The sequence below is a fragment of the Onychostruthus taczanowskii genome, unplaced genomic scaffold (genome assembly GCF_017590055.1).
Source record: "Onychostruthus taczanowskii isolate IOZ18803 unplaced genomic scaffold, ASM1759005v1 scaffold178, whole genome shotgun sequence".
NCBI classification, from domain to species: Eukaryota; Metazoa; Chordata; class Aves; order Passeriformes; family Passeridae; genus Onychostruthus; species Onychostruthus taczanowskii.
The window spans coordinates 416,882-439,128 of NW_024498995.1; the positions used below are offsets into that span (position 1 = coordinate 416,882).

At 59.9% G+C, this 22,247-nt stretch overlaps 1 protein-coding gene across 1 annotated transcript in view; it reads left to right on the plus strand.

Moving 5' to 3' along the window:
• Positions 1-1,051: 1,051 nt before the first annotated feature.
• Positions 1,052-22,247, plus strand: part of HDAC7 (histone deacetylase 7) — a 40,213-nt gene continuing 19,017 nt past the window's right edge. Inside the window, exons 1-2 of the mRNA XM_041400329.1 lie at positions 1,052-1,429; positions 21,457-21,647. Coding sequence (XP_041256263.1) covers positions 1,333-1,429; positions 21,457-21,647 — 288 coding nt within the window. The 5' untranslated portion in view covers positions 1,052-1,332. The remainder of the gene's footprint in view (positions 1,430-21,456; positions 21,648-22,247) is intronic.

Sequence of the window (22,247 nt, forward strand, 5' to 3'; positions counted from 1 at the left end):
GGTTCAGAGATCTCCCAGAATTGCCATTTAAATTTCCCTGCATTCATCTTGGTGCTGGTTGTTAACCAGGACCAGATCTTTCCTCCCCACATCTGGTGGCTGGGTGCAATCCCAGCCCTTCCTTTCCAGGGGTGAGCTGAGCCAGGAGCTTGAGGGGCTGTTTGGGCAGAGCTGGGCTTTGGGATTTGGGCTTTGGGCTTTAGGATTTGGGCTTTGGGCTTTGGAATTTGGGCTTTGGGCTTTGGGCTTTGGAATTTGGGCTTTGGGCTTTAGGATTTGGGCTTTGGGCTTTGGAATTTGGGCTTTGGGATTTGGGCTTTGGGCTTTAGGCTTTGGGCTTTAGGATTTGGGCTTTGGGCTTTGGAATTTGGGCTTTGGGCTTTGGGCTTTGGGATTTGGGCTTTGGGCTTTAGGATTTGGGCTTTGGGCTTTGGAATTTGGGCTTTGGGATTTGGGCTTTGGGATTTGGGCTTTGAGCTTTAGGATTTGGGCTTTGGGATTTGGGCTTTGGGATTTGGGATTTGGGATTTGGGCCTGGGGGTGCTCCAGGTGCCTCAGTCCTGTTACTTTCCTTTGAGGCTCCTTTGGCCACAGCAGCATCTCTGCAATTCCTGCTCCACGGAGGTGCCTGGGCAGGCTGAACCTGTGGCAACAGGCTCAGCTCGACGTGGGCTCGGGGTGGTTTGTGCTGGGGTTTGGCCTCATCCCAGCGCACAGGAGCCATGGCCACGCTGGGCTGCAGCTCTGCACTTCCCAGGGCTCAGCCCTGGGGATGCTCGGGGCGCTCTGGGGCTGGGACAGCCCGTGGGGTCCCGGTGCTGCCTCTTGTGAGGAGAGGGGTTGTCACAGCGACGGCTTCACCCCATGGGTGCTCTCATCAGCCCTACCTGCTGCGAGCCGGCTCCGTCTCGGCGAGGTGAGAGTTGTTGTGCAGAGTTTCCTCTTTTATATCCTCTTATGTCACGCAGCCCCGGCGGCTGAGCGCGCCCGAAATAGCTGCCAATCCCGGGAGGTTTCACTTCAAGGTCTCTATTCTTGGCTTGCCGGCGTTACTCAGTCATGAGCTCAGGGAGCGCGGCGTGAGGACCAGCAGCCAGTGCCATGCAGGGCTCCTGCCGCCGGCCCGGGCTGGCTCCGAGGGGACGGCGTGGGCACAGCCCGGCCGGGCAGCTCTGAGGGACCGCGGCTGGCTGGGGGTGCAAGAAACCCTGCTGGAGCCGCTGCAGGACGGCGTGAGTCGGTTCTGAGAGGCTGCTGTGCCCGACCCGGCTCGGCGCGGCTCAGCTGCTCTCCCTGCTGCGCCGAGGATCGGCTGGGATGGAGCAGAAGTGAATGTGGGATGCGGAGCCGCGGCTTCCCGGGAGCGGAACTCGCTGGATGTTCTCAGGGTTGGAGGTCTCCACCGTGCTGGTGATGTTCAGCCCGTCCTGTGAGTGCCTCTCCCGTCCCTGGGTGTTGGTTCCTTCCCTGCGTGGCTGTGAGCCGTGGTGGGGCTGGCGGAAGGCGTGCAGGGAGCATCCTTCAGGATGCTCATGGAGAGGGAACAACGCCGGGTTCGCTCCTGGGGCTGGCGTGGAGCTCCTGCCAGGGTCTGATGGGCACGGCCATCAGCGGGGCCAGCTCAGGGCACTGAGCATTGATGGGCCATCAGCGGGGCCAGCTCAGGGCACTGAGCGTTGATGGGCCACCAGCGGGGCCAGCTCAGGGCACTGAGGGTTGGTGGGCCACCAGCGGGGCCAGCTCAAGGTATTGAGGGTTGGTGGGCCACCAGCGGGGCCAGCTCAGGGCACTGAGCATTGATGGGCCACCAGCGGGGCCAGCTCAGGGCTCTGAGCATTGATGGGCCACCAGTGGGGCCAGCTCAGGGCTCTGAGCATTGATGGGCCACCAGTGGGGCCAGCTCAGGGCTCTGAGCATTGATGGGCCACCAGTGGGGCCAGCTCAGGGCACTGAGGGTTGGTGGGCCACCAGTGGGGCCAGCTTGGATTCCGAGCATTGATGGGCCACCAGCGGGGCCAGCTCAGGGCACTGAGCATTGATGGGCCACCAGCGGGGCCAGCTCAGGGCACTGAGGGTTGGTGGGCCACCAGTGGGGCCAGCTTGGATTCCGAGCATTGATGGGCCACCAGCGGGGCCAGCTCAGGGCACTGAGCATTGATGGGCCACCAGCGGGGCCAGCTCAGGGCTCTGAGCATTGATGGGCCACCAGTGGGGCCAGCTCAGGGCACTGAGGGTTGATGGGCCACCAGTGGGGCCAGCTTGGATTCCGAGCATTGATGGGCCACCAGCGGGGCCAGCTCAGGGCACTGAGGGTGGGTGGGCACGGCCACCAGCAGGGCTGGCTCAGGGCACTGGGGGCTGATGTCCCATCTTGGGTGGTTCTGCAGCCTTGGAGGCACGGCAGGGGAGCCACAGTGTCTGTGCCAGCTGCAGCAGCAGGCACAGGACGGGCTCCTCTGTCAGCTGCATTTTCTGGCTGTTTCAGAGCGAACTCACGAGTTGCCCACCAGCTCTGCTCAGATCCGGTGAAGGCCCTGCCTGGGGGGATGCTGGGGTAGTGCTTCCGCAGGACTTTGGCTGGTTTTGAGGGTGCTTCTTGGGAGGAACCTCATTTTCCAGACCTCATTTCAATTCCTTTAACATTTTCAAGCTCTTCTGCCTGCCTCCAGCCTTGCTGCGTTGGGTGCACTTCCACCCCGGCCTGGGTCGTGCCCAGCTTGGGGCACAGCCAGCATCCTGCCCCTGGGCCCATCCTGGGTGGGAAAGGTGCTGGTGGTGGCTTTGGCTGAGCTGGGAGGTGCTCGGGGCTCTGTACGTGGGGTTGCTGGGGAGGAGTGTTGTGTTCCGAGCTCGCATCCTGCCTCCGCTGTGGGGAACGGTCACGTGCGCGCCAGGCCTTTGTCCTGCGCCTCGCTGCTTTTTTTAAAATTTATTTTTAGGTGCTCTCTGGCTTCCTCTTCCTCCTGCGCCGCGCTGCACTCCCTCTTTCGAACTCCCTCTTCTAGGATTGCTTTTTTGGACAGTCAGTTCCTCCTTAAACCCATTTTTGCAGGGCTTTGTCTGCGCTTGGGAGCCGGCCCAGTTCAGCGTTAACAGCTGCTGGCTCCTCTGGGTAAGCAAGAACAAATAAAGATTTACTCTGAATGAATCATTTGAGCCTTATCTGTCCTGGGACAGCTGTGCAACTTCTGCTGCACTGCCTGGAGGGCACGGAGGCTCCTCAGAAAGCTCCTCCTGCCACTGAAAGCTCCTCAGTGAGTTTGTACTGCTGGTCCCAGGGCTGCCCCAGCGAATCCTTCCTGTCTCCGAGCTCCATCCCTTGCTTGGTTGTGAAGCTCCACTCTGGAATGGCTCCTTTCCCAGGAGGACTTGCTCCACTGTGGAATGGCTCCTTTCCCAGGAGGACTTGCTCCACTCTGGAATGGCTCCTTTCCCAGGAGGACTTGCTCCACTTGGCTTCTTTGGCCTCGTGGATGCTTTGGGTGGTTTGGTCGCTGGGTGAAAATGCAGAAGTGTCGTGGTGGGAGCCACATCCTGGTGGGATCCTGGTTGTGGTGGGATCCTCATGGTGGTGGGATCTTCATGGTGGTGGGATCCACGTCGTGGTGGGATCCTCGTAGTTGTGGGATCCATGTAATGGTGGGATCTTCATGGTGGGATCCTCATCCTGGTGGGATCCTCCTCATGGGATCCTCATCCTGGGGGGATCCTGGTTGTGGTGGGATCCTCATGGTAGTGGGATCTTCATGGTGGTGGGATCCACGTCGTGGCGGGATCCTCGTACTTGTGGGATCCTGGTTGTGGTGGGATCCTCATGGTGGGATCCTCATCCTGGTGGGATCCTCCTCATGGGATCCTCATCCTGGCGGGATCCTGGTCGTGGTGGGATCCTCGTGGTGGATGAGCTTTGAAGGCAGACAGGGTGTGTGGGGATGAGCTCCTGGCATCCCCCGGGCTGTGGGACACAGCGTGGCACTCAGCAGCCGTGGTGTGGCTTTGCTGGTTTAAGAGGCAGGATTTGCAGATAAGTGGCCGTAGTTTAATAACAAATAACAAATGTTTAATAACAAATGTGGGAGGAGGGAGGGAACAAAGGCAGATAAAGCCTTGGGCTCGTGCCTGGGAAGTTTGGATCTGACACCAAGGTGAGGAGTTGGTTGGAGCTCATGTTGGACCCTGGGCATGGAGGGCTCCTGAGGGATACCCTGGCAGCCCCCAGGATCCATCACCCCTTCCCCTGCCCCTGGCAGCTCCCAGTGCCCCGTGCTGAGCAAACAGAGCCTGCACAACCCCACGGGGCTGGGGTGGAACCTGCTTTCCTCCTATGGCAGAGCAGCTCTCAGCCACTCTGCCTTTTACCACGAGTGTGCCCAGCCAGGGCTCGGCTTCTCTGCCCTTAACTCATTTTTTAGCCATTAGGTGGACGGGGTAAAAGCCCTGCTGGCTTTGTCCAGGCAGTATTTGTGGAGCTGTGGGGGTGGGCTGCGTTGTGACGCCTCATCCCCTGCGGTGGGTCCGTCCCTGGCTGTGCAGGGATGCTGAATCTCCCCTTCCCCACCAGCTGCAGGCTCCTAAAGCCAGCAGGGATAATTCACCTGGATTAAAGCACCAATCTCCCCTCTCCTCCCAAGGCTCTGCCGCCGTAAACAGCCGCGGGCCGGGGTAGGTGAGCGGAGGCAGCGCGGCCCTGCCAAGGCCTCGTGTCCACAAATGACTAAATCCTGCCTGAAAAGTCAAAGTATGAAAACATTATTTTTTGGGTTTGGCTGAGCCTCGTGGATTGCTGGGATCGAGCCGCCTTGGCTGCCTCTGGACGCTGCCTGCAGCTCTGCCCACCTTGCAGCCGGAGAGGAGGGTGGAGGAAGGCTGGCGTGGGCATGTGGGTGGCTGGCGGGGATTTGGGGGTGCCAGTTGTCACCTGAGAGCTGGGTCAGGAGCCTCGCTGGGCCCTGAGGCAGGTGTGTCACCCTGGGCTTTGAGCACAAGCAGGGCCAGACCTGCCTCTCCGCATCCCTGCTCCCAGATCGCTTCTCCTTCCTGTGCTCGCATCTCCAGCTGCCCGGGCTGGGGAATTTCCTGCTGCTGGGATGGATAACGCTGATGTGGGGTTTGGATAACGCTGATGTGGGGTTTGGATAACGCTGATGTGGGGCTTTGTCTCCCATCGCAGCCTCCAGGGCAGGCTGAGCTCATTCCCAGCTCGTTGGGCTCTCACAGCTCGCACCCATTGGCAGGGGCAGTGCCTGGTTGGATCCAGAGGTGTTTTGGGATCGCTGGTTTGGGATCCCCGGTTTGGGATCCCTGCACTGACCCTGCACCGCTCCCAGGTGCCCGGAGCCGCCGGCACAGGGCTGGCAGCCGCCGGCCCCCGGTGCAGAGCCAGGCCCGGCGGTGAGACGCTGGTATGCGAGATGTAAACTCAATCCCAAAGTTTAGATTACAGCCCTGTGAAAAACATCAGCTCCCCTAAATGGAGCCCAGATGGTGGCGGAAGCCTCGAAGGCGAGGGCCAGGAATTGCAGGAACCGTGTGAGCAAAGGGCCCGGGGCCGTGGGGGAGGAGAGGAAGGGAGGTGAGGTTAAGGCATCGAGGGTCAGCTCCTAAAGCAGGCTGGCTCCTTGGAGTTGGGGTTACAGCATCCAGGGTCAGCTCCTAAAGCAGGCTGGCTCCTTGGAGTTGGGGTTACAACATCCAGGGTCAGCTCCTAGAGCAGGCTGGCTCCTCAGGGCTGGGGTTACAGCATCCAGGGTCAGCTCCTAAAGCAAGCTGGTTCCTCAAAACTGGAGTTATGGCATCCAGGGTCAGCTCCTAAAGCAGGCTGGTTCCTTGGAGTTGGGGTTACAGCATCCAGGGTCAGCTCCTAGAGCAGGCTGGTTCCTTGGAGTTGGGGTTACAGCATCCAGGGTCAGCTCCTAGAGCAGGCTGGTTCCTCACAGCTGGGGTTACAGCATCCAGGGTCAGCTCCTAAAGCAGGCTGGTTCCTCAGGGCTGGGGTTACAGCATCCAGGGTCAGCTCCTAAAGCAGGCTGGTTCCTTGGAGTTGGGGTTACAGCATCCAGGGTCAGCTCCTAGAGCAGGCTGGTTCCTTGGAGTTGGGGTTACAGCATCCAGGGTCAGCTCCTAGAGCAGGCTGGTTCCTTGGAGTTGGGGCTACAGCATCCAGGGTCAGCTCCTAGAGCAGGCTGGTTCCTCAAAACTGGAGTTATGGCATCCAGGGTCAGCTCCTAAAGCAGGCTGGTTCCTCAAAACTGGAGTTATGGCATCCAGGGTCAGCTCCTAAAGCAGGCTGGTTCCTCAGGGCTGGGGTTACAGCATCCAGGGTCAGCTCCTAAAGCAGGCTGGTTCCTTGGAGTTGGGGTTACAGCATCCAGGGTCAGCTCCTAGAGCAGGCTGGCTCCTTGGAGCTGGTGTTAAGGCATCCAGGGTCAGCTCCTAAAGCAGGCTGGTTCCTCACAGCTGGGGTTACAGCAGCTCGTTCCCCTCCCAGGAGCTGTGGTGGCCTGGGCCTGCCGCAGGGACCTGCTCTGGGACAGGATGGGCTGGGAGATTTCTCTGGAGGCTCTGGCCATGTTAGATGGGCAGAAGAAGAACCCAGGTCCCTGGAGATATCTCTGTGTGTGCGGGAGCCACACACCCCTTCTTCCCCTTGGAGATGAGGCTGTGAGACACCCAGGAAGGCAAACATCCAACTGGGGCACCTCAGGGACATGGGGCACCTCAGGGACACAGGGCACCTGCAGGGACACAGAGCTACTATAGGGACACAGCACTTGTAGGGACACAGGGCACCTGGGACACCTCCAAAATCCCTGCAGGACTGAGCCTCTGCTGAGTCTGTGCTTTTGGGTGGTGCCAAAAAGCACCAGGCGGGAGTGAGGAAATGGGACATCGGGTGGGAGTGAGGACTGGTGACTTTGATGCTCTTAATGCAGTGTCAGCACTGCACTCCCCGGGTCAGAAAGGCTCAAAAAGCTGCAGAAAGGCTCAAAAAGCTGCAGAAAGGAGGCCCTGCCTGGCAGGGAGAGGCCATGGTGAAGCCCAGGCTGCTTGGTGGGCAGAGCAGACTCGAGGTCTCGGCTCCTTGGGCAGCTGGAGCAGAGCTGGAGTGCTGGAGGCAGGGGTTGAGCTGCGGTTTGTGCCTTGGCCTCGTCCCTCCTGCATGAACCATCCCGGTGACGCCACATCTGATCGGTGCTCGTGTCAAATCGCAGCACAGGGAGTCCCAGCAGAAGTGTCTGCAGCTGGCCCTGGCCCTGGCCAGGGCTCTCCACGAGCCTCGGTTGCCGTTCCTGCGGGTTCCTTGGCCGCCTCCTTGTTTGTGCTGTGAGGTGTGGACCTCTACCAGTGCGGATGACGAACCCCCGAAAGGGAGCAGGGAACTGGGAGGGTTTGGATTGTTTTTGCCTTGGTGGGACCTTGCTGTCAGAGCTGCATGCTGGGGGTGTCTGGCTGCTTTAGTCACGGCTCTGTGGCTGGGTGGAGGTTCTGGGGCTGGGCTGGGTCGCACTGGGGACCAGGGACGGGGCTGGGCTGGGGGAGCTGGGCGCTGGCACGGGGGGACATCGGCCCCAGCACAGCCCAAACAGCCCAGCCCCACACAGACGTGTCTGGGACACGGTGCCAGCAGAGCCCAGAGGGTGCAGGGTGTGCCTGGGAGGGGTGCAGGGTGTAGGACGGGGTGCTGGCACATCTGGGGGTGGGACAGAGAAACTTGCAGAAGGATTTGTGGGCTCAGCCTGGTTGGAGCTGGGGCGTGTGCTGGATCTGCACGAATCCGTGTGTCCTCCCTGCTCCTCCTGGATCTCCTGGCTTGCAGGGGGAGGCTGGAGCAGATCCTTGCAAAACCCCGCCACATTCCCTCTGTCCACGTGGCTTCTGCGGTCATCCCCTCGCAGCGGCAGCTCTTGCACATTCCTGACCCTGGGAATGAGAGATGGGGCTTGGCTGGAGCTCTCCACTGACCAGCCAGCCTGACCCCACAGCCCAGTTCAGGGCAGAGGTTCCCATCCCCATGCTGGGATCTTTTTGGATCCCATGGATCTCTCAGTCATGGGGATGGGGACGCCCCAAAGAGATCTCTGGGATGAGCAAAGCTCCCAAAGTGACATCTCGCCACAAAACCTGGTGGTTTTTGTTTTGTCAGATTATCCAAACTAACGGCAGGAACACTCTGACTTACGTTGACTTCATGGCAGGGAGGAGGAATCCCACCCCAAAGGTCTGGCTGGGAACTGTGGCTTTCATGCAGGAAAAAAAAAGAGCTCCGTGAGGCAAAGGCTGAGCAGGGAATTGGGTTTGGGGCTGGGTCGGTGGATTTGAGCTTGGATGGGGCAGGGGGGGCTCCAGGGAGGGTTTGTGCAGCCTGTGCTGCTCCTGGCTCGGGCTCCAGCTCTGGCAGGGCTGGGCTGAGAGGAGCAGCCAAACAGCTGGGAGAGAGGAGGTGCAGCTCCGGGAGCCAGGCTGGGGGAGCTGATTTCTCTGGGAAGATTCAAATGTGTTTTATCTCGCTGGGATCGTGGCCTCGCAGGGGCTGCGCTCCTTCTCCAGGCCCCTCCAGCTCTGCCAAGGCAGGAATTCACCCGGGCACTGCCCCTGTCTGCAGCAGCCACAGGGGTCTGGAGAGGCAGCCACAGCCCCTCCAGAGTCCCTCCTTTGGTGTCACCACCCAAAATCCTGAAAACCCACCAGGGCTGGGAGAGGGCTGATGATGGAGGAGCGTTCCCTGCATGGAAACCACTCCTGTGCTTCCACATTTCCCACCCCTCCACAGCACAACCTCTCCCTTGCAGGGGTTTCAGCATCACTCATCCTTTCTCTGCTCATCCCTGTTTGCTGCCAACCTCTGCAGCCAGTGCAGCCCTCGGAGCCGAGCCTGGGCTCCCCATTTTCCCTCCAGCAGCCCCTTCCACATCCCACACAGGTTTTTTTTTTTGTTGGGTTGCAGGAGCCCTGGCAGGAGGATGCCGAAGCAGAGCTCCCTGCCAGGCTCTGAAGGTGGATAGACCAGCTTTTCTCCTTCCCTTATCACCCTGAGCTTCCATGCACTGCTGCCCCCCACGAAAGGGCTTTTCAGTTCTTGGCAGCAGGGGGAGAATCGTGGAATTGTTAAGGTGGGAAAAGACCTCCAAAATGGTCAGGTTCAGCCTCTGAAGGGCTGCACTGGCTGCAGAGGTTGGCAGCAAACAGGGATGAGCAGAGAAAGGGCTGAGTGATGCTCAAACCCCTGCAAGGGGAGAGGTTTTGCTGTGGAGGGGTGGGAAATATGGAAGCACAGGAGTGGTTTCCATCCAAGGAACTCTCCTCTATCTCCCAGTCCTGTGGGTTTTCAGGATTGTGGGGGAAGAATTTGGGTCTGGTTTTGCAGAGGGGCTGAGAGGAGCCCTGGGGTGCTCAAAACCAGCGAGGTTTTAAGAGGAGATTTACAGAGCAAACTGAAATTGTTCTTCTTGCCTCTTCTTCCGTGGCGTGCCTTAAGTCTTCTTGAGAAGGTTTTTAATTGGAGCACGCCACACTAAAAGAATAATCCCAGGTGTGAGTGGAGTCTGTCCCAGTTCAGCTGGAAATGTTCAGCAAACTGGTGAAGTTATGCCAAATTCTCAAGGGGCATTTGGAAAATGCTGCCCGGGATGCGCAGGGTGGGATTTTTGGGCTGTCTGTGTAGGGCCAGGGGTTGGACTGGATGATCCTTGTGGGTCCCTTCCCACTCAGAATATTCTGTGATTCTGTGATTCTATGAAAACATTTGTTCCTGAAATTGGAGTCATTCCTGGGATTGCAACACCCAGGCTGTGTTTCCAATTAATCTGCTGAAGTCGTCATGTATTTCCAAGTGCATTGGCTCAGCAGAGAGAAATCTGGCACTGGCTGGGGGCTGAAATGCCAGCTGGGATGTGCACGGAATGAAATGAGGGAATGGCCCCGGGGGCTGGCCCGGGGCACCTGGCCCGGGATCACCGAGGGGCTCTGCTGGAGGGGGGGATGAGGGCAGAGCAGGCTCCTCCTGGGAATGGAGCTGCCTGGAATTGTTGTGGAGTTACTGCTGGGTTTTTCCTGACCGCTTCCCTTCTGTTTCTGGGTGTGTGTTTTGTTTTGAGGAGGAGGGGAGGGGGTGCAGCCAGCTCTGCTCTCTGCACTCCCTGCCCCCCGTCCTGGGGGGCCTCGGTGGGGATGGGGGGAGATGTTTGGGGTGGTGGAGTGACCTCTGCACCCCAGCTCCTCCCAGGCTGCTCCTGCACCGTTGGTTTGGGAGGGGAACGATCCCTGGGGTCACTTTTGGGGTCGGTGTTGGGGTTTGGAGCTGGTTTGCTTTGGGATCCGGGCTCCTTTTGCTGCACCCCCACATCAGAGCCGTCCCCAGGGCGCTGCTGCAGGGACAGACACCCCCCCGGCCCTGGATTCTCCCCTCCCTTGCAGCAGCCAGGATTCCCAGCTGGATGTGACCCTGCCGCATTCCTCTCCTCTCCCCCGGGGATTTGCTGAGGAATAAGGTTGGATCTGGGGCCGGGTCCCAGCTGGGTGGGAGCGCTGAGCACAAACACTCACGGAAAGGCCGGGATTGCGTAGAAAGCTTCCTTTTCCAAAAAAAAAAAAAAAAAAAATGAGGTTCAGGCTGAGTTCCCCCTCCCTCCGGAGCCAGCAGGGAAAGGGGATGGGAGAAGGGAAAGGGAGCAGGGAAAGGGGATGGGAACAGGGAAAAGAGATGGGAAAAGGGAAAGGGGATTGGGGCAGGGAAAGGGAACAGGGAAAGCAGATGGGAACAGGGAAAGGGAAAGGAGCAGGAAAAGGGAATTGGGGCAGGGAAAGGGGATTGGGACAGGGAAAGGGAGCAGGGAAAAGAGATGGGAGAAGGGAAAGGGGATGGGAGTAGGGAAAGGGAACAGGGAAGGGTGATGGGAGCAGGGAAGAGGGAAGAGAGCAGGGGAGGGGTCGGAGAGGCTCAGGGCGTCTCCTGCTCTGGGGTCAGGGTTGGCTCTTCCCTTTCTGGGGAGCCCTGCGAGCTGCCTTTGGAACAGGGGTGTGCCAGCTGCTGGGAGCTTTGGGAAGCAGAGCAGGGATGGGGTTTTCCTGCTGCAGCGCCTCCCTGGGAGCTGGGAAGCGCTGACGGGGACGGTGGTGACAAGACCACTCCCAAACTGGATCGGGGCCGTTCCCATCTGCGAGGGCAGCACTGGGGCAGCGCGTTCCTCGCTGGGAGTGCCGTGCAAGCCTGAGCACCCTCCTCCAGCCTGAAAGCCTGAACAAAACCCCAGGGAAGCCGGGACAGGAGGGGGAAGGCGAGTTTTCCATGGGTGTTCAACGCTGCAGTGCGTCAACATCACAAATTTCGGGATTCTGTTCAAACTTCCCAAGTTCCCCAGTCCCAAAATAGAGCTCTCCTCTGTGCCTGGGTTCGAAGAGGTCCCTGCTGTGTCGTTTTTCAGCAGGGAGGATGTGATCTTTCTATATTTGCTTGCAGGACAATAATACTGATGGTTTCTATTTTTAACCCATCAGCAGGGCAGAAATGCACTTGGGAACGTTCGAGGAGCGGAGCAGCCCCGACCCAGCAGCTCAGAGAGGACCTGGCCCCACTTTTGGGCCAGTAAAGAGGGGCCAGGCTGTGCTGGGATGGTCCCCCTGCCCTGGGGGACTCTGGGGGTGGTGGCAGAAGCAGGGACAAGTGGCGTCATCCATCGTCTCATTCCCCTCCCTCTGGAAGTGTGGCTCTGGCCACAGCTCTGTGCTGCTCAGGTATTGCCACTCCTGAAATCCCAGCCCTAAAACCACCTCAGACCTTGAAAATCTGTATGGTTTTGGGGTGTTTTAAAAGAAAAACAGCTTCTGTCACCACCTTGATCGTGCAGAAGGGCTGCAAGTGATAACTTGCTCTCCCAAAGCCCTCAGAAATGGGAGGCGAATACCAAAACCAGCACCGACTTGAGTGGCAACCCCAAATTTGGGGGCTGATTGGTGGCTTGGAGCGTTCCGCTCCTGCCACCCTGCCCTGCTCAGCTGCCGTCAGCAGCGTCCTCGGCAGGCCAGGCTTGCGTGGGTCCTCGCAGGGTTTTCCAGCTGCTGACGTGAGCTGGAGCAGCTGAACTCGTGCACCTCCCATCTGGAGGAGAAAATAGGGATTTAGGGCGGAACCCGCTCCCCGGGGGCTTCGTTTCACCCTCGGGGCTGGGTCTGGGTGTCCTGGGTTTTTCCCTGCAGTGGAAAACCCTGCCAGGTTTTTGGGGTGGGTTTTGTGCTGCTGCGAAGCTGCCGAGGCCGAGCAGCCGGCGGATTTCGCGTGGAAATCCAAAACCCCCGCCTTGTGCGGGGTCCTGGGTGAAGGTGGACGGGGCAGTTTGGGTTTGGGGCCGCTCCTTTGGGGGTGCTGGCTCTGCCGTGAGGGGCTGCAGCTGCCCGGGCTGGGCCTGGCCGGACAATGGGCGGAAGCCGGGACCGCGCGCGGCTCCCGCGGCCGCTCCCGCTCCTCCCGGCCTATTTCCATCGCATTGTCCGCGGCACAGGAAGGATGTCTCCAGCCCGCTTCCTTTCTGCCTCAAAGGGATGTGGGGCGGGCGGGGAGAGCAGGGGATTTGTTGTGCAAGAGGCACAATCGCTGCTCCTCGAAGCTCCTCTGACCGAGGAGAGGCGGGAGGAGCGGGGGGAAGGCCTCATCTTGCTCTGTCGCGGAGAAATACGGCCACCAAAGGGGGTTCTGGCTTTTGGGGATGTTTTCAGTGTGGGCAGGGCTCGGATAGTGACAAAGGAATGCTGCAAAGCCCCTCCTGCGTTTTTGCACAGCTCCTGCTGTTGTGGTGGGGCAGAGTTGAGGCTCCTCGCTGTGGCGGAGGAGGCCGAGCTCCCACGTGCCAGGAAGTGAAAGCAGAATTAATTAAGATGGGAAATGATCTTAATTTGTTCTGGCTAAATCCCTTTAGTAGCAGTAAAGCCCAAATATCTGAAGCAAAGCTCTCAGTCGGGGCATGGCCCTGCCTCAGAGGTGGCCGTGACATCTCTGGGGGTTTGTCTGGGTGGCAGAGCCTTTCCTGGGGCTCTTGGTGCTTCCTGGCAGGAGCCAGACTGGGAAATGCCCATCTCTGTCTGACCTGGATCCCCACTGAGCCAGGATCACCCTGGGAGAGCCACAGCAGTCCAAACCCAGCTCTCACATGTGCTGGCATCCAGTCCGCCCTGGGACAGCTCCAGCTGATGTTTCCATGGGGGAGCAGAAAGCTTTAAGGATCCCTTTTGGCTTTTTCCCTCGTCCCAGAGCGGATGGGGATGGAGCGGGGCTGTTTTCCCCTCCTCGAGCAGCGTCAGCCGCGTGTGCTCCCCGGGACTCCCTCCCTGCCCCTCCCCGGAGCTTTGTGACAAACGCCGGGGTCAGGGCCAGCCCCTGTGACCTGCCAGGAGCCCCAGAGCTCGCGGATTTCGCTGCTGACAGGAGGTGTCCAGCACGGGGTCAGGGCCAGCCCCTGTGACCTGCCAGGAGCCCCAGAGCTCGCGGATTTCGCTGCTGACAGGAGGTGTCCAGCACTGCCAGGGCGATGGAGCGACGCCTTGGCGGCGTCGGGGCCGGTTCTGCATGCGAGGGGAAATCTCGGATGGGCTGCGGCCTCGCGAGGGCCCCGGGGCTTGGGGTGACATTCTGCAGGGTTTAAAGCTCCCCAGTGTGTGTCCTGCGTGGGGCCTGGCCCTGCCGGGGTGCCCAGGGGAGCAGGGATGGCGCGGAAGGAGGGGATTGGGCCGTTCCGCCGTGCTCTCCCTTCTCCCAGGTTTGGGCTGTGGCCGTGGAGGAGCAGCAGCTCTCTAAGCAGCTCCCAAGTGGTGCTGGAGGAGCTGCTGCGATGAAATTCCACTTCAGGTTGGCGTGGAAGCTTTTCCTTGCGGTTTTGAAATCCCAGCGAGAGTGGGGGAGGCGGCTTCCTTAGAGCTCGTCCTATTCCATGTTCCTGTTTGCAAAGGGGAGAGGGTCTGGTGCTCCCCTCCGGGCCAGGGGGGCTGGAATGGGAGGGCTTGGGGTGATGTTCTGCGGGGTTTAAAACTCCCCAGTGTGTGTCCTGCGTGGGGCCTGGCCCTGCCGGGGTGCCCAGGGGAGCAGGGATGGCGCGGAAGGAGGAGGGGATTGGGCCTTTCCGCCGTGCTCTCCCTTCTCCCAGGTTTGGGCTGTGGCCGTGGAGGAGCAGCAGCTCTCTAAGCAGCTCCCAAGTGGTGCTGGAGGAGCTGCTGCGATGAAATTCCACTTCAGGTTGGCGTGGAAGCTTTTCCTTGCGGTTTTGAAATCCCAGCGAGAGTGGGGGAGGCGGCTTCCTTAGAGCTCGTCCTATTCCATGTTCCTGTTTGCAAAGGGGAGAGGGTCTGGTGCTCCCCTCCGGGCCAGGGGGGCTGGAATGGGCACCCCTGGGAGCAGCAGGAGGGCTGGAATTGGGGCTGGACGCTGATTCACCGTGGCCTCCCCCGGGAGACCTCGGCGTTTCCACCTGCTGCCAGCACCTGTCCGAGCCCACGCAAAACCTCCCTGTTTATTTTGTCTAAAAGCAAAATATCCCCCAGAGGGGCGGGGGGAGGGATGCCCGCTGTGGCTTAATTGCACTTAATGAGCCTGATGAGGCCGGCTGCCAGCGAGGGCTTTGCCAGGGCTCGGATCTGCCCGTGAGAACTGCAAGGGCGTGGTGGCGGCCGCGCCCGGCACCGGGGATCCGAGAGCTCCGGGGCCGCGGGGCCGCTCTTCCCACAGCGTCGGTGGCCACGGGGACCCTGAGGATCCACAGGGACACGATGCCATCCGTGGGTGAGTGTGCCAGGCGGGTGGGGGGCCTGGCACAGGCGGTTGGTGTGAGGGGCGCCTGGAGCATCTGGAGCAGGGCCCGTGGGCTGGGTCCCGGCGTGTGCCCGGTTGTTTGGGTGCCAGGTGGGCTTTTAGGGCCTGGATGTGTTTGGGGTTCTGCAGGGCTGATGCCAGCTCTGATCCTGAGAGGTTTGAGGGCTCAGCCCCACCATGAGCACTGATTCCTGGGTCATTGCTGCTGTGCTGGGCTCAGCGGGAGTTTCTCTGCTGGTTCTTTTTCCCTTTCCCCCCATTTCTGGACAGTTCAGCAGCAGCAGCAGCTCCTCTTTCTGGGTCGAAGCCCCAGGGCAGTGTTGCTCCATGCTCGTGGAGCACTCACACGCCCACCTGCACCCTCAGTCCTGCCTCAGCCTCCTCCAAGGCTTCTCCTTGGGACTCCAGGTGCTCCTGGCATCTCCTCCCACCAGAAATCCTGCCTGCTGCCTTTCCTGTAGCTTCTCCATCCCGGATGGAATTCCCAGCATCTCCCCACAGCTGCCTGCAAGCCCCAGCACCAAGCCAGGTTTGTGGCAGGGTGGCTGTCCCTGCTGTCCCCGCTGTCCCCAGGGTGTGGCTCCTCAGATCCAGGCAGGTTTCATCCTCCTCTGCACTGAGGATTTGACACCTGCACCTTTCCCAGCCTCGCTGATGCCAGCCCTGAGCTTTCCCAGCTCCTTCCCCAGCACCCAGGCAGGGGAGGCAGAGCCCGCCGGGCCCGTGGGGAAGGGCACCCGAAGTGTGTTTGTGCAGGAAACTGAAAATGCTGTGGCTTCCTCCTGTGACAGAAATAACTCACGCTGGGCCCCAGGTCTGCCCTGAGGAGCTCCTCGGTGGCTCCTGCTCAGACGCCCGAGGGTCAGCACGGGGCAGGTTTGGGGTGAGCCCCGGCTGGGCCCTGCCTGGTGGAGGTTGAGCAGTGCAAGGGCTGCTCAGGGAATTGAGTCTGTGCCTTTTTTCCTTTGTGCCAGTGGAGCTGGGGCTGCCCGTGCTTCTCCCACCTCCTTCTGCTTCTCCTGAGCCTCGGGTTTTTTTCTTAAATTTCCTTTTCTGCCCTCCAACCCAGCCCTGGACCTCGACCAGCGTTCGCCAAAGGGATTTCCTTACCTGCGGCTCTAATTAACGGGCAGGTCGCCTTGAGTAGCCACTCGCCGGGAGTGGGTATTGAGCGATTCCAGCTTTTTTTATTTCGTCTCAGCGCTTCCAGATCAAGCACGAAGCCGCGCTGAGCCTTCCCCGGGGGGTTGTGACTCAAGCTGGGCTCTTGCAGCAGCGATTGAAAGGATAAATCGGAGCTGCGCCGACAGCCCCGGGCTCCATCCCGGTTCCCGGTGGATGCCCCGGGCTCCATCCCGGTGGATGCCCGGGCAGGGCGAGGGCAGCGCGGCGGGAGGAGCCGCCGATCCCTCCTTCCAAACCGGTCGGGAGCGTTCTCCTGCGCTTGGGTAACCGAGGAGAGAGAGGTTCTGCAATCCTTTGATCTCTCCGCTGCTTCCCTTGGCGCGGCGGCCGCATCCTCCCGTGCTGATGTCACCGGGGCTGTCACCGGAGCTGTCACCGGAGCGCCCAAACCCAGCCCCCGGCTCCCGGGAGCGCCGGGCTGGTCCCGGGGCATCGTCCTGCCGGGAGAGCAGGGAGAATGGAGGAGGTGAATCCCGCCGGGAGCGGGGCCAGAGCCTCTCCCCGGAGCGGCTCCGCGGGCAGGGGGTGATGCCGAGCTTTGGGCAGCGCTGGGATCCTGGGGTGGCAGATGGGGCCGGAGGGCACTGGGCTGTTCCAGCTCGGCCAGAGCCGCGTGGTTTGCCAGCCTGGAGGTGCTGCCTGTGTCCCAGCCCGTCCCTGCCTGCGCTCCGGGCGGTGCTGGAGCTTTTCTCGCCCCTCAAGGAGAGGAGCGGCGCGGTGCGGTGGAGCAGCGGGGTGTTTGCCGCAGGGAAAGGCCCCGCTGGAGCATCAGGAGGGGCAGATTTGCCTCCCCACAGGGCCAGGGAGATGTTTGGGGCTCCCTAGAGCCGGGGGGAGCCGGCAGATCCCGGCCGGGCTGGGCGAGCAGGTGAGGGGAGCGATCCGGCAGGGCGGGATGCGCTCTGGGGGATGTTCCTCTTCTGGAAAAGGAGGATTTCCCGCAAATCTCGTGGGTTTCTGCGATTTGAGGCTGCCTGTGCCGCTCTGGGGAGCACGAGGCCGCCTTGGCTGCCCTTCAGCAGAGCCCTGTGGTCGCGGCGTTCCCGGTGCTCCTCAGGAAGCCGCGGTGGCCGCGAGGTTTCCTGGGGACACCTCTCCCTCCTCCGCTCCTTGGGATGGGCTGGGGTGACCCGTGGGGGCGGGAGGCTGCAGGAAATGACTGCCAGAGGTTTCCAGCTGTGCCAGGGCTGCGGTGGGGATGGAGCCACTCGCCGTCCCTGCTCTGCCCTGGCCCGGCTGTGGCTGCAGGAGATGAGTGAGCCCTTTGATCCCCGCTTGTCCCTGGTGCTGCCCACGCTCAAACCGCATTTTGTGGGACCCGTGGGGCAGCTCCGTCCTGCCTGTGCCCAGAATTTCCTGTGGTTAAGTACCTGGATGTTTCTGAGATCTCAAATTTAGGCCCAAAAGCTTTTGCTGGGGGGGTCTTGCCTCAGCGCATTCAGGGTTGGGTGCTCTGAAGGCTTTCAAAGCTCATCCCTGCAAAAGGGACAGCATCCAGGGAGCTTCTGCAAGTCCCAAAGGTGTTTCCTCCCTGTCCCTGGACTCTGGGCCAGCCCTGAGGTTTTTGGGTCCCGGAGCCATGAGTTTCAAAAGGAAATGTGCACATGTGTGGGGAGAAAATTCCAGGGAGGGCTATTAAATGTCTGACTCAAAGGTCACGAGCTGCAAAAAACCAGGGAGAGCAATCAGAGGAAGCATCTTGCCCTGATCTGCCTCCCCAGGCCTGATGTGCAGCTCGTTTCTAGGCTCCAGCAGGGAAAATTCCCATTTTTGTGCTTGGAGTGCCTAAAAATCTGCTCTGCTCACAGGTGCACGGCGAGGTTGGTGTGTGGCTGAATCCTGGTTCGTGCCTTTGGTTGTGGGAAGGGTTTTGTGCTGCTCTGGTGACTTTGCCAGACTTTAATCATCGTCTGTATCATTTTTTTAATTTTTTATTTTTTCTGGAAACTTTCTGCAGAAGGAAGTTTGCAAGAATCAGAGCAGAAAAATTTGGGTTTACCCTGGTGGAAAATCTCTCAGGGGGCTTCTCTTGGAGCAGCATCAGCCTCGTCTGGTTTTGGAGCAGGAATTTGCTGTCTGGTGGGGAGGGAAGAGATCCACCCACATCTGGCTGAGGCGTAAAGCCCCTGAAACTCCCACTCCATGAGCTCCAGAAAGAGTTATCAGAACTTGGCACCCGGCTGCTCCAAACATTACATCTTGCCTGAGCATCATCTGCTCTCTTATGGCTCCTGCGGGACGTGGCCGGCGCTCTCTCCGTGTGGGGACAGCCGGGGGGTGCAGGGCTTTCCCTGGAGCAGCTTTCCCTGGGGCAGCTTTCCCTGGGGCAGCTTTCCCTGGGGCAGCTTTCCCTGGGGCAGCTTTCCCTGGAGCTGCTTTCCCTGGGGCAGCTTTCCCTGGAGCAGCTTTCCCTGGGGCAGCTTTCCCTGGGGCAGCTTTCCCTGGGGCAGCTTTCCCTGGGGCAGCTTTCCCTGGAGCTGTTTTCCCTGGGGCAGCTTTCCTTGGAGCTGTTTTCCCTGGAGCTTCTTTCCTTGGAGCAGCTTTCCCCGGAGCAGCTTTCCCTGGATCTCCCCCCCCTGGATCTCCCATCCCTTGAGCCCCCATCCCCGGAGCTCTGTGCTAAGGAGAGGAAAGAGGAAAATGCCCCAAACGCTGAGATTTTGTGGGATCCTGCGAGGAAACCCCTCGGGGACACACGAGATGGAGGTAGGGGACAAAGGGACGTGTGGGCACCTGTGGGGGGTCCCCAGTGTCCCCCCAAAAGCTGGGGCAGGGTGGGTTGGGTGATTTTTCGTTCTGGGGAGCAGAGTTTGGTCCCTAATTAAAGCCAGCACCGCGGGGCCTGGCAGGGTTAAACGAGGTACCCAGCTCCGGGATTTCCTATTTCTCCAGTTCCCCCTTTGTGATCTTCGTGTTCTTTCAACACGATCCCTTTGGTGTGGTTTCTTATTTAAGTGTTTTTAATTTGAGCGAGCTCCCTCCAGCTCATTCCTGCTCCTTGTGCAGGGCTCTGGAGAAGACCTTTTCCCTTTTATTAGAGAGGAGTGTTTTTAATCACCCGCGTTCTTCAACCCGCCTGAACTCTGAACCTTTCACAGCAGATCAGCATAAGATGGGAAAAGCTTTTGTAAAAGAAGATGGTTTGTTGAAAAAAAAAACCCAGCCTGGATTTAACTGCTGCTCCACCTCAGAGCGAGCTGTGGGCAGGCAGGGATGAGGGAAGGGAGGAGGACAGGGATAGACAGGGATACGTGATGGGATAAATAGGGATGCAGGCAGGGATAAATAGGGATACAGGCAAGGAGGAGGACAGGGAGGAGGACAGGGATAAATAGGGATACAGGCAGGGATAAACAGGGATACATGAAGGGATAAGCAAGGATGGAGGCAGGGATAAATAGGGATGGAGGCAGGGATAAATAGGGATGCAGGCGGGGATAAATAAGGATGCAGGTGGGGATAAACAGGGATGCAGGCAGGGATAAATGGAGGTGCAGGCACGGATAAAAAGGGATACAGGTGGGGATAAACAGGGATGCAGGCAGGAATGCAGGCAGGGATAGACAGGAATGCAGGCAGGGATGCAGGCAGAGGTGCAGGCAGGGCTGCACAGAACAGCAGAGCTGGGATGTCACTGCTTTGCTCCTCAGTAACCTCCCTGCCCTGCTTTGTTTGCCTCTCGCTTTATTTCCCTCTTATGTAAGCCCAGCTCTGTTGACGGCTGATTTGCCTCTTTAAAAACAATCAGGAAATGCCAAAGCAAAGATTTCTGTGCTGGATTTTTTTTGTTGTTGTTGTTCTTTTCCGGGATGGCTGGCTGGGAGCGGCGTGGTGGTGTCCCGAGTGACACCAGCCCGGCGCTGCCACCCCCAGCCTGGGGAACTCGCTGCCACCAAACTTCACCCTGTCCCAAAGCTCCTCAGGACTTTCGAGGTGCAAAGTGGGGCTCCCCACCCTCCCTGGCTGTCCCGGCCCTCCCTCCGTGTCTGTCCCACCTCGTGGCTGAGCCCGTGGCCCCTCGGCTGCGTTCCCTGCTCCGTTCCGTGCCGGCAGCCTGGAAAATGCTGGTAAGGCATTTGTGCCGGGGCTGGAGCACAGAGCCCTCATTCATGCCCTGCCCGGCCGCCGCTTTCCCAGGGCACTCCGGGGAGACTCCGTGTCACAGGCTCCCCTCCCCATGGAGGATCCCTGGGGAGACTCCGTGTCACAGGCTCCCCTCCCCATGGAGGATCCCTGGGGAGACTCCGTGTCACAGGCTCCCCTCCCCATGGAGGATCCCTGGGGAGACTCCGTGTCACAGGCTCCCCTCCCCATGGAGGATCCCTGGGGAGACTCCGTGTCACAGGCTCCCCTCCCCATGGAGGATCCCTGGGGAGACTCCGTGTCACAGGCTCCCCTTCCCATGGAGGATCCCCGGGGAGACTCCGGGTCACAGGCTCCCCTTCCCGTGGAGGATCCTCGGGCTGCAGCTGCAGTGCTGGGGATGGTTGGGGCATCCCGGTCCCAAACTGGGTATCCTGGTCCCAAACTGTGATCCTGGTCCCAAATTTTCCATCTCAGTCCCAAACTGTGACCCCGGTCCCAGATTTTCCATCCCAGTCCCAAATTGTGATCCCGGTCCCAAACTGTGATCCTGGTCCCAGCCACGTCTCCTGGTGCTGGTGGCTTCTGAGGGTCCCCTGGGCACCGGCAGGACCCAGGCTGGGTTGGGGACAGGGACAAACCCCCCAGAGCCACGGTGGGACTTTACATTTGGCTTTTTTGGGGTGGGGGGAAGGGGAGGAGCCTCGGGCTTGGTCCCCTGGATGGAGGAAGAGGGGGTTGTTTACTGTGACTGCTGGCCCAGGGCCCGGCAGCAAACCCCAAATGAATCCAAGCTGTACAGGGAGCTCACAAACAGCTCCCGGGGCAGGAGGGGCTTTGCCAGGGGGGTCTGGAGCTGAGGAGGGGTCTCGCACCCACATGGGGACAGTGGCTCCTGCCCAGAGCCTGCGTTTCCCTCCCAGTGCCACCAGCCCTCGTCCCGCACTGCCCTGGCACCCAGCTCGGGGTGTTTTGTGTTTCCAAGCTCTGGAAAACCGCCCTGAGTTTGGTGGCCTCATCCTGGCCAGGAGCATCGGGGCTGAAAACTTAACTTCTTCCCACCTCGCTCAGACAGGAAGATGGCATGAGGATTAAGAGGAAGAAGTTGACAGTGACCAGACAGAATCCTGTGTTTGAATGGAATTTATGCATCATGTATGAGATGTATGAATATGCAACAGGCGATTGTTTTTAAGGGCTAATCCTCTGTTAACCGGGGTCCTTTTTCGGGCTCGTGATGCCCAGAAAAAGGCCCCCGGACGTCCGTATCTCTTTGTTTTTATTGTCTCATATTGTCCTATCCTCAATTGTTCAAACTTTATTATTCTAATTATATTACCACTATTCAACTTTTAAAATTTAAAAAAAAAAAACAAGTGATGGGCTTTTTTTCACAGCTGCCGTGACGCCGTGCACCTCCCCGCGGGTGCCCCAGGCCGTCCCCATGGACCTGCGGATCGGGCAGCGCGTGGTCAAGCCCCAGGACACGGCGCTGCTGGCCCTGAAGCAGCAGCAGCTGCAGCACCAGCTCTTCCTGGCCAGCCTGCACCAGCAGCAAGTGGAGCAGCTCGCCCACCAGCACGTCAGGGTAGGGGACAAAGCAGGGGACAGGGCAGGGGACAGGGTAGGGGGGGCCCACACCCCGCTCTTGGCGGGGTTTGGGGCAGGATTGGGCACTTTGGAAGGTGAATTTTGCCCCCAGAAGCAGGGGCTGGCTTTGAGTTCCCCTCTCCGGGCAGGGATTCAGAGGAAAAGGCTGGAAATCCCAACGCCAAAATAACATTCCCAGGTGAATTCCTGCTTTTCCCTGAGCTGGAACATCTGGAGGGCTTTCCAGCCAGCCCAGGGAGCTCTGTGACGCAAGGGGAGGCAGGTGGAGGGGTTGTGTCTCGATTCCAGGCCAAATTCCAGGGCTGGAGCCTCCAGCCGTGCTGCAGGGATCCCTGCGGGCCGGGGCTGCCCCTGCCCTGCTGCTCTGCCCCGGGGGCACCGGGACCCACCGGCACTCACTCGGTTTGTCTGGGGAGTGTCACCGAGCTCCGGTGCCACCCGCAGCTCCTGCCCCGCGCAGGAGTTCGCTGCCGGGTTTCATTGGCACAGGAATCCAGCGGGATTTGGTGGGGATGGCTCCTCCAGTCCCGGGGGTGGCTCCTCCGGGAGGCTTCAGAGGGAGGCAGGTGGGAGGACA